We start from the raw sequence: 11,881 nt of genomic DNA, 5'->3' as shown, positions 1-11,881 counted from the left end.
AGCCCCGTGGCCACCTCCACTCGCACCCACGCAGCCAGGGTCTGGCCGTAGAGTCCTGCCACCACGCACGGCCCCAGTGTCTAGGAAGGGGCCTGGGCCGCCCAGAACTTCGCACCCCAAGTCCACAGTCATCTCGGTGCCCGGGACCAGATCTAATCCACGCGGCCCTGCCACGCGCGCCTGGGGCTGTCCCCACGCCCAGCGCGAGGAGGGAGGCCGCCGCCCCCACGAGGCCAGCCCCGCAGCCAGGCCCGCTCCGGCCCGCCTCCTCCGTCCACCACCGTCACCGCCACCGCAGTCCGGGAGACAGGCTCTGGGCCTCGGCGTCGGCTCTCCTGCTGCTTCTTCTCTCTGAACCCACCTCATGGCAGCACACCGCGCAGAAAATACACCGATTTCATCTGGTGAATAAAAAAAAAACATAATTTTTTAAACTAAAAACTGTGCAAAAACATCCTAACAGTGCCCTCCCCCCACCCAACCAGAACCAGCTGTAAGGTCTGGCCTCCCATGGCCTCCCACACCCTTCGCCCTCGGCTCTGCCCTCTCCGGCCTCATCAAGATCCTGAACAAAACGCGCGCGACGCAGCCGGCGGGAAATACGGCCCGAGGCCTTCCGCGTTCTCTAGCCCGCCTCATTTGGCCCTTCTCGGACACCGTAGAGAGCCGGGCCGCGGGGACGTCTGGGAAATGCCGTCCAAGCGGTAAAGGGGCGGGCCTTCCGCGCTCGTGCGCAGGCGCAGTTCCGCGTGGGTGGCCGGTTCTCCTCCTTCCCGGTCCCGGTCGCGGCTCCGAGGCCCCGGCGGCGGGTCAGGTGCGGGCAGCGGGGACGGTGGCCCGGGGGCGGCGAGCGGCCGCGGCGCGGGTCCCACCCAGGCCCTGCGCGGGATGCCCGAGCCGCTGCGGCCTCGGCAGGTGGACGCGGCGTCGCCCGCGGGGGCCGGAAGACGCCGCTGCCCGGTCACGGCCCCCGGACCCTCCGTCCAGGCTCCCCGCAGGCAGCTCGCGAGGAACCCGGGCGTGCTTCAGGGTTGGTGAACTCTGGGGGCATGGGCTGTGGCTTTTAGCACTTTTCCTTTTTATTTTCTTCCTCAGAACCTTATCATTTCTCCATTTTTGCCAACCTGCTTGTTGGGCCTTATTTTTTTCTTCCCTAGAATCAATCCTGGAGTGCCTTTGCTGTTCTCCTTTTTTTTTGTTGAGTGATTTCGTCTGCTTCCTGAGTTACCTCCCTTTTCTCCCGATTTTAAATTCATTTCTAGAGGTTTTGGGGGAGGCGGGTTGGGGTTGGGGTTAATTTTGCTTTGCATTAAAGCAGCTTTGATATTTCTTCATAAAGCAGACAAAACTTGCAAGAGGAAAGGAAGAAACAGCGTATTTTTGGTTGGCTCTTCCTGAAAAGGACGAGTTTTCTTTTTTTAGAAATACGCTAATACAGATGTGTGGAGTATGTATCGTTTCTCAGCCATCTGTCTCTGTGAGCCCCGTGTGAGTGTGCGCTGCGCTCTGCTAAGATGCACATCGTCTGGTCTGGTGCTTCTGTTGGTGCATCTTCATTTCACTGGCTCAGGGTCCCAGACCAGTGCTTGGAAGCATGCTTGCTGTCCTCTTCTCAGGTTTTGGTGGCCACTTCGGGCCCTTCTGACCAGGGAATGCTTGGATTGCTTCGCATTGCTCTGGGTTAGTGTGCAGGTGCTTAGCGTAAGTGGGATTTCTAACCGGGTCTGGCCTGCGTGGCCAGTCATGCGGGCAGGGTGGAGAGACCTAACAGCATTTTTGTCTATTGCAGGTGCCTTGGGGGTGCTCCGCCTTCCTCCAAGAGGGGCAGCAGGGAAGGAGAAATGGCCACACGGTTGCTGCCAGCCCAACCTCAGGTGAGTGGAGTCCTCTTCTTTCCTGAATTACTGTCTGCATTCAATGTGATGACTGTTTCCGTCTGTTGTTGAGCTTCTGTAGACAAGGAAGGTCATGGAGGGCCCCTCTTGAGGACCTTAAGGGTGAGGAACTCGTGAAAGAAGGTGTCTTTGACCTCAGGGACAGTGTTCTTGTGAATTCAGTAAGAGCCATAAGTGCGGACTGACTCGGAGTTGAGTGGGCCCCTACCCTGTGCTTACTGTCTCACCAGAAGTCTCCCAGAGGCTTGTGAGGAGGTTGTGTTTTGGTCCTCAAGGAACTTGGAACACAGTGAGGACCCAGGTAATTTTCTAGGAAGGTCCAAGAAGGAAGACTTCTCTGCCAGCTGGTGTGGTCAGGGAAGACTGCTTAGCAGTGGGTGATTTTGAGCTTACACTGAAGGACAGTGGTGAACAGAGGGCATCCAGGACGGAAGTGAAAGAGGGCATCCAGGACGGAGGTGAAAGAGGGCATCCAGGACGGTGGTGAAAGAGGGCATCCAGGACGGTGGTGAAAGAGGGCATCCAGGACGGTGGTGAAAGAGGGCATCCAGGACGGTGGTGAAAGAGGGCATCCAGGACGGTGGTGAAAGAGGGCATCCAGGACGGTGGTGAAAGAGGGCATCCAGGACGGTGGTGAAAGAGGGCATCCAGGACGGTGGTGAAAGAGGGCATCCAGGATAGTGGTGAACAGAGGGCATCCAGGACGGAGGTGAAAGAGGGCATCCAGGACGGAAGTGGAAGAGGGCATCCAGGACGGAGGTGAAAGAGGGCATCCAGGACGGTGGTGAAAGAGGGCATCCAGGACGGTGGTGAACAGATGGCATCTAGCAGTCACAGCTTGGGCTGTGGTTCAGAGGCACAGACTGAGGAGCACCTTCCCTGAGGTGGGAAGCTTTCCCGTCCACAGTGATTTCTTCCCTTCTTTGCCCTTTCATGGCACTTTGAATCACTGATGGGTCAGGGAATAGCTCTGTTCTTGTGGCTTCTTTCCTGGATTTATGGGGATGTAAACTTGGGGATGGTTAAGTTAGTGTGATTGATGGTTCTTTCTCTTTTGCTTATTGATCTTTTCTGATTTTCTTTTTCCTAACACAGTGATGCTTTATAGAGAGAGTCAGGGCCCGTATATAGAAAAGAGGTAACTTGTAGTCCATTGAGGCAGGAGAGACTTAGAAGGAGAACAGAGGCTTCTTTGGTAGAGAGGAACAACTCCCTGACCCCCCAACCCCCTCCCCTGCTGTCTCTTGTTGAAACGTGCAGCCCACCACCTTCTGGCCTCGCACAACAAAGCCACGTCTGGGGCATTCTCAGTGTGGTTATGAGTGTCTTCTTCCCCAGGACACAGAGATGGCCCAGCTGTGGCCAAGGCTGGGACAGGCTGACCCATCTCCCTTTCAGACAGCCAAGTATCCTCTCATCTATTCCCCTGTAAGAGAGTGGCCTGGAGCCCCCATGTAAAACCTGATTCTCATGTCTCGTCTTGTGATTTATGCAGTTGTTAATCTGGAGTTTTATTTATCAGTCCTTTTTGTTCAAGGGTTTCAAGTATTTATCTCAAATGGCTGCTTTTGAGGGCTCAGTGCTTGTTTTCCTAGTAGGTACATAATAAATACGCTCAGGAAATCCTTGACTTGGAAAACTTAGAACGCTGAGTTGTGAGAGGGTTGCTTTTTAGTCATCGCATCGTGGGGATGGCCCAGTGAGCAGGAATGGGTTTCCCGTTACAGGAGTGTGTGGCATTCAGGGATGTGGCTGTGCTCTTCAGCCAGGAGGAGTGGCTGCACCTGGACCCTGTCCAGAGAGCCTTGTACCGGGAGGTGATGTTGGAAAACTACAGCAACCTGGTATCACTGGGTAAGGAGATTTCCTTGTCTGGGATCTGCCGTGGGAATGTCTTAGTGCCCTCTTCAAGGAGGACACGAAGGGCTTGGCCAGGTTCAACCTGAAGGTGGGCTTAGAGTAGTGGCAGCTATTTCTCGTTGCTGCTGGGAAAGCTCCTGGATTGGTCGGGTTAGTGGTGGGCATCTTTATTGTGCTTTTCTTGTGTACTGTCCCCTTAGCTTTGTCCTCCTGGGCCCCACAGAGGGCCTCAGAGCCCTAACTGTCCTCCTGAGACCACCACTCTCTGTAGGCCAATTTTAAGCCCCACTTCAGAACAAACCTCTCTGCTACTTTGGACTGTCCGTCTGTCCTGGAGACTCGGGCTGGATCTGAGTCCCAGGATGGCCACTCATGTTTGTCATTTGTATTCAATTTCTTTTTCTTGTTCATGAACAGGAATTCCATTTTCCAAACCAAAGGTTATCTCTCAGTTACAGCAGGGGGCAAATCCCTGGATGGTGGAAAAAGTTCCTCAAGGCACTTGTCTAGGTGAGTAGCAGAGTAATTGGGAAAGGAGCCAGCGGTGAGGAGGCTGTGCTCAGGAGACATCGCTAGGAGGGCCCTTGATGTGCTGGGTCCAGGTGGAAATGCTGGGAAGGGAATATCCTGTCTTTCCACCTTAATAGTTACTTGATCCAAAATATTCAGAGGGGAAGTTGAGTTCTCCTAATAAGGTAATACTTATGCCAAATTACCCTTGTAATTAGGATGCAGAATGTGTAATACAATATATGATATATAAATGTTACAGTATATCTTCTACTTTTTTCTATTTTACTGAATTAATCACTTTCTTAAATTGTATTGCTTTCATGGTTTGAACATACTTTTTAATTTTTAAAAATTTATTTTGAAATACTTTCAAACTTACAGGACAGTTAGAAAAATAACACAAACCCCATATAGAGAACTCCAACATACCCTAGGTACCTAGAGTCACCAATTTTAAATTTTGGCACATTTACTGAATCATTCTGTCTGTCCATCATTCTGTCAACCCATCTATCTGTCTGTCTGTTTATCAATTCATTTTCTGAACCCATAAATGTAGATTGAATATCGTATGCTCCTTGAACACTTAATACTGTCATATACATTTCTTAAGAACAAAGATATTCACTTATGTAACCACCATAGGTGCAGTTAATCAAGTTCAAGAAATTTAACATTGATGCAAAGCCAAATGTCCCGATAATATCCCTTTCAGCCTTTTTTTCCTCCCTTGCTACATCCCATCTAGGATCATGTATTGCATTTAATTCTTGCTTTCTCTTTAGTTCTTTCTTTTGTATATATGTTGCCATATATACAATATAAAGTTTCCATCTCAACCACCCCCCAGCATCCTATTCAGTGGGATTAATCACATAATATTGTGGTACCATCACCACTTTCCATTACTGAAGCTTTCCCATCTCCCACAAAAGAAATTTACTCCTCATTCCTCCTCTCTTCTGCCCCTGGCATCTTGAACTCTTAATTTTTGTCCTTATGAGTTTGCATATTCTTCAGTATTTTCCCTGTAGTTACCATGGAGTTTAAATTTAACACCCTAAGTCTGAAACAATCTTGTTTGCTTTAATACCAACTTTAGTACGGTAATATACACCAACTATGTTTCTATAATTTTCTGTTCTCCAGCCTTTATGTAGTTCTTGTCACAAATTATATATTTATACATTGGGTCCAAAACTATTGATATTTCATTACATTTTATGTATTTGCCTTGTAGGTCTTAGAAAAGTAAAAAAGCAGAGTTACAAAGCAAAAATATGATTGTTCTGGCACTTATATTTATCCATGTTGTTTCTCTTACTGTCTGTCTTTATTTCTTCATGTAGCTTTGATGTATTGTCCTTTCCTTTCAACCTGCAGAAAGATAAAAGGATCAAAAAGTCCAAAAAGCAAAGGCATAAGTATTATGATTGAAAAACAGATAAACAATGTGATTTTACCATCCACAAGAAATGCAACTTTATTATAATCAGTGAAATTCAAATTACATCAGGGGGATTCCATTTTTCTCTTACTAAATTACCAAAAATTTAAAAATACATATTCCAGTGTTTTGCTCCTGCTCTGAGTAATAAGCAGTATCCCTATTGGGATTTTGATTGGTACAGTCTTTCTGGAGGACAGTCTGGCTTACTTTATTAATATCAATTCCAGGCTTAGAAATTTATTTTAGTAAAATAATTCCGTAATTGTGCAAAGTTACAGAGATGATGTAAAAGAATGTTACTTTAGCGTGAGATACTTTGGGGGAAAAGAAAGCTAAATGACTCTAAAGGGATTTATTAAATTATGATAGGCTCATTCATTAGAATATTATATAGCCATAAAAAATGATGTCATCCTATGTTTATTGATGTGGCAGCAATCAATATTCCTTGATGTTTTAGTGAAGTGGCAGCAAAAAGTTTATTTATATACAAAAAGTAAAAGTTTATTTACATACAAAAGAATTCTGGCAGGTTGAATTCCAAATATAACAGTGACTATATTTACATGAAGTTTTTGTAGGTGGTCTATATTTTCATTTTATAGTTTTTTGTTTTCTTAACAATGACTCTATTTTCCTTTTTTGGTTAAGCAGTAAAAGCTCTTTCATAAAACACGTTGTTCTTTTGAATCAGTGATTCCATTTCTTGCAGTGTATCCTAAGGAGTAAAAATGTGGAGAAAAGTTATTCTCAAGAATGTGTTCGTCTCCTAGGTGTTCCCCCATGTCATTATATGGCGCCAGTTCCCATCCAGCCACCCTGCCAAAAGCTAGGGAGTCCTCTCTTTCCCTTTTTATGTCCATTCATTAAAGATACCTGTGAACTCTGCCACCAAAATGTGCTCGCTCTTTCCATCTATAGCAATTCTGTGCCAGTCCAAACTGCCTGCCATCATAACCAATTGGGAAGACGGTGGCATCCTGCCATATTGGTTGCCCTACATCTGTCCTTTTCCTTTCCACCCCTACCTCCAATTACAGTCTATCTGTCACAGCAACTAGAATGGCTCTTTTAAAATATAAACCATATCATGTCATGTCTTTATTAATCTACAGTGATGCTCAGAATAAATTCCAAACTCCTTCCCATGGCTTATAAGGTCCTATGTGGTACACCCCTGCCCACCTCTTTTCCTCCTCATCTAGTAACAGTCTCTTGTTGACTAGGCTTACACAACCCTGTAAACAGTGAAATCGTGTTCTATCTTGGGGCCTTTGTGTTAGCCGTTCGTAGTGTCTGGAATAATCTTTATTCTCACATTTTTGCATGGCTAGCTCATGTTATGTAGATTTCATCTTTAATGTCTTTTCCTCATTACGCAATTTAAAATATCTGTATGTTCAGTTTTACCACATATCACTTTGTTTTTGGTTGTTTTCCTATAGTACTCATTGCTCCCTCAACTAGAATGCAATCGTCGTGAAAATAGAATCCTTGTCTGGCTTGTTCCCTGTAGTCTCCTGAGTCTTGACCTTTGCATGCCACATGGTGGCACTCAGTAGATAATGCTTGACTGAGTGAGTTAATGTCCATCACGGCATTATTTGTAATTCTCAGTTATATGAGTTCCCAAGCAACACTGCCTGAGACCCTGTGTTTCACAGTGCTTTTTAGGGCAATGGCTCATTCATTTTTTATTTATAGCCATTCTTCAATTTTCCCTTGGGATTTACCTTTTGTGTACTGGTGGCTAACCTGGGAGATTAAGCTGAGAATAAGACAAACTGCTGCAGTCAGAAATACCTTCTATCCTGATGAGTGCTTTGTTGCAAGACCAAGCCTACTTCTTCCTCTTATTGGAAGACGTTCGTTAAGTTTCTCAGCCATGCAATAGTTTGCATACTCAGAATGCAGTCGTTTCTTTGGATTCTTACCACCCATGTGTGTCCTCCATCCTGCTTCCTTCTCTTACCCTCCGTTTTCTCATCCTTTCCTCTAATTTTGAGGCCATATTTATTAGGTGTCTTAATGTACTTTGATGTCACTTTTCTTTATTCCCAGTATAAGGGAGAATTATATGTTTTGTTTATTTTAGGACAGGAGAGCTTGCTTGAAACCACAGTGTCTAAAGAAGAAAATCATGAAGGGATAAAGGAAAAACACATAAATGATGGTCCTTTTCACTTCAAGTTGGGAAAAACCTACATATATGAGGGCAGGTTAGAGAAGCAACAAAGCAAAAAGAACAAACCCTTCAGGAATGTCTTATTCACCATCAAAAAACCATATTTGAAGGAGAAGAGCTTTAAAGGTATCGAATTTGGGAAAAATCTGGGTCTAAAATCGTCACTTATTAGAAAACCCAGAGTTGTTGCCAGAGGAAGGAAACCTTATTTACAGCAGTATTCAATTCTGCTTAAACAGCTGGGAATCAGTGCTGCACGTAAATGCTACAAATGTAATATTTGTGGGAAAATCTTCCTCCACAGTTCTTCCTTGAGTAAACATCAGAGAATCCATACTGGAGAGAAGCTCTATAAATGTAAGGAATGCCGAAAAGCTTTCAGCCAAAGCTCATCCCTAACTCAGCATTTGAGAGTTCACACTGGAGAGAAACCTTATATATGTAGGGAATGTGGAAAAGCCTTCAGTTTCAGCACATCTCTTATTGGACATCAGAGGATGCATACTGGAGAGAGGCCCTATAAATGCAGTGTGTGTGGGAAGACGTTTAAAGGTAGTTCATCCCTTAATAATCACCAGAGGATTCATACCGGAGAAAAGCCCTATAAGTGTAACGAATGTGGGAGAGCCTTTAGTCAGTGCTCCTCTCTCATTCAGCATCATAGGATTCATACTGGAGAGAAACCCTATGAGTGCAGTCAATGTGGAAAAGCCTTCACTTCAATATCACGGCTAAGTAGACATCACAGAATTCATACTGGAGAGAAACCCTTTAGTTGTAATGACTGTGGAAAAGTATTTAGTTACCACTCAGCCCTGATTATACATCAGAGAATACACACCGGGGAGAAACCTTATGTATGTAAAGAATGTGGGAAAGCCTTTAGCCAAAGTTCAGCTCTTATACAGCATCAAAGAATTCACACTGGAGAGAAACCCTACAAATGTAATGAATGTGGGAAAGCTTTCTCCTGGATTTCACGGCTTAATATACATCACAGAATTCATACTGGAGAGAAACCATATAACTGTAAAGAATGTGGAAAAGCCTTCAGTTCTCACTCAGCAGTTAATACACATCGGAAAATTCATAGTGGAGAGAAACCTTATAAATGTAATGACTGTGAAAAGGCCTTCAACCAAAGCTCAGCTCTAATTCAGCACCAGAGAATTCACACTGGAGAGAAACCATTCAACTGTAAAGTATGTGGGAAAGCTTTCAGACAAAGTTCATCTCTTATGACGCATATGAGAATTCATACAGGAGAAAAGCCTTATAAATGTAAAGAATGTGGGAAAGCTTTTAGTCAGAGCTCATCCCTTACTAATCATCAGAGGACTCATACTGGAGAGAAACTCTATAAATAGAATGCATGTGGAAAACCTTTCAACTGAAATTCATTCCATATTGAGTATCAATTCCTCCTGGCAAGAAAGTGATGAAGTGTAATCAGTAGTGGGGAAAACATCAAAATTTGACCTCTTCAAACAACAGAGACTCACCTAATGACACAAGGTAGCCTTGGGAATATTTGGAAGTTTCTATAACAATTTTTAATGTATATCCTAAGGGTAAATTGACATATTCTTTACCATCTGTAATATTGAAAATTTGTTACAGCAAAGGGAGAGTATTAATTTGTTTTCTCTCCAATGATACATAATAACCACCAGCTTATATAAACATCATTGGGAAGCATGCTAATTTATTGAAAACTACAGCCATAAAATCTGGACTTCAGATATTGGAATCTATTTTTGTAAAGTTTAAGTGTTTTGTAAACCAGTTGTACTTAAGAGACTGGAGAGGAAATTGTATGCAAGTGACCTGTAGCTACCTCACTATCATTGATTTTTTTTTTCTCATTGTCAAAAGCATAGTCTGTACTTGGTTGTTAAAATGTTTGTATCGTTTCTTCTCTGCTCTCTAAGCCATTCATTGGAAAAGAAAGTCATTCTATGTTGTATGTATCAGTAGTTCATTTACTTGCCGATTACTGAGTATTATTCTGTGGTATGGGTGTATCTCAGTTTGTTCAGTTATTCACCCTTTGAAGGATGTTTTTTCCAGTTTTTTTTAGCTATTATGAATAAAGCTGCTATAGCTATTCATGTTCAGGTTTTTGTGTCAGCAGTAACTTTTCATTTTTCTGAAATATATGCCCAGAAGTATAATTACTGGGTAATATAGTAGTCACATGTTTATACTTTTAAAAACTGTCAAGGTATGAGTGAGCTAGTTTCCCCACATTCTTTTCAGCATTTGGAGTTGGAGTTGAGACTGTTTTTCACCGTAGCCATCCGATCAGTGAATAATCACACTATTTTAAATCGCATATGCCTAAAGGCAAATAATGAGTGTGTTTTCATGTGCTTATTTGCCATCTGTATGGTCTGGTGAAAGGTTTCTTCAAATTTTTCATCTTATTTTCTAATTTGATACTCAGGTTTTTGAGCTATGTTAATTTATTTTAAGGCTTTTTTTACCAATACTGGATAATTTTTTTTTTTTTTTTTTTTTTAAAGGAAAGACAGAGAGAGGGAAGGAAGGATAGAAGGAAGGAAGGAAGGAAGAAAGGGAAACATCTTTAAACATTTTCTTGTTTTATTGTATTTTGTTTTTCCGTTTTTTGTTACATGGGCTGGGGCCGGGAATCGAACCGAGGTCCTCCGGCATAGCAGGCAAGCACTTTGCCCGCTGAGCCACCACGGCCCGCCAATACTGGATAATTTTTATTGTTCTCTCTTCCAGTTCACATTCATTGATTTCTTTTTTTTGGTTACTGTATTTTTCAGTTATAAAATTTCTGTTTGTTTTTTGTATTTTCTGTTTCTTTGCTGAGCCACTTTTTAATTTATTTCTAGTATGTTTATAGTTGCTCACTGAAACATGTTTATAATGGCTGCTTTGAAACTTTGTCAGATAATTTTCTGATATCTTGGAATTTGTGCCTACTGATTGTCTTTTTCTTTATTCAGTTTTTCTTTGATTTAGAATGCCCAAGCAGGATATTCCTGTTTCTTTGTATTGCAAGCTATTTTTCTGTTGAAATCTGGACATTTGGGGTACTATGTTCTGCTGGAACTCTAGATCTTATTTAAACTTTCTGTAGCTGGCGTTTTCTGTCACTGTTCCAGCAGTGTTGGGGCAATGGAGGGAATACGTTTTCACTCCCATGTAGGGACAGAAGTTCAAGTTCCCCCTGTCTGAGGGTAGGGTGTTCCTCATTAGTCCTGATGGGAGAGGTCCCAGGAATCCCAGTTTTCTACTAGGCCTGTGCTGACAAAGCCTTGCTTTGGAGGGGTAAGAATGTCACTGTTCGCCTTGTGGTCTCCATTGACACCACTGGATGGTGGGATGGACTGAGGTGAAAGTCTTGACTCCACTTAAGCCTTCTTTGACTCCGCCCTAGTAGAGGAGTGGAGCTGGTCTCCACTGACGTGCTTCAGGGGTGTGGTTTAATTGGCCCTCTAATAGTGATATAAGTCTTGGCTGCCTACTCAGCTTCTTGTGCCACCACCTGGTAGGGAGGGGCAGGATTTTTTTGGTGCCTCATCACAGCTTCACAAAGGTGGAAGCTGGCATCCCCCTTGGCTTTATGCTGGCAAGGTGTCACTGGCCACAGTTTCAAACTTCTGTGCTGTTTGGCTACAGCAGAGCAGTTACTTTCTAAAAGGTTTCTCTTCCTAGCCTGCCCTGTTCCTAGTCCATTGGCTAAAGAGTACAGGCTTTGGTGGTTGTGTGTTTCTTTGTTTGCGTTTGTATTCTTGTCTGCTTTTGTTGGCATTTCTGTGTTGCCACCTTTTTCAGTATCCAGCCTGAGATATCTGAGGGAACTCACTGCCCTTGTCATTCTTTGGGTCCTTAGGTACCCAGCTTGTTTCCTTTCTCTCCACCTTTCTTTTGTTTGTTATATATATAATATCCCCCAGGTTTTTAGTTGTACTTAGCGGGAAGAATAGGGAAAAGTACATCTAG

The 11,881-nt window shown here is 43.7% G+C and overlaps 1 protein-coding gene across 1 annotated transcript; it reads left to right on the top strand.

Moving 5' to 3' along the window:
• Positions 1-938: 938 nt before the first annotated feature.
• On the top strand, positions 939-10,015 carry LOC143664846 (uncharacterized). Its single transcript, XM_077138261.1, is given in 6 exon segments — positions 939-1,030; positions 1,790-1,874; positions 3,623-3,749; positions 4,173-4,265; positions 7,814-9,240; positions 9,242-10,015. Coding segments are annotated over 5 exon segments (1,791 nt in total). The 5' UTR covers positions 939-1,030; positions 1,790-1,841; the 3' UTR covers positions 9,353-10,015.
• The last annotated feature ends 1,866 nt before the right edge of the window (positions 10,016-11,881 follow it).

The sequence above is a fragment of the Tamandua tetradactyla genome, chromosome 20 (assembly GCF_023851605.1).
Source record: "Tamandua tetradactyla isolate mTamTet1 chromosome 20, mTamTet1.pri, whole genome shotgun sequence".
Lineage (NCBI taxonomy): Eukaryota > Metazoa > Chordata > Mammalia > Pilosa > Myrmecophagidae > Tamandua > Tamandua tetradactyla.
This window is presented reverse-complemented; position numbering and strand designations above follow the sequence as displayed.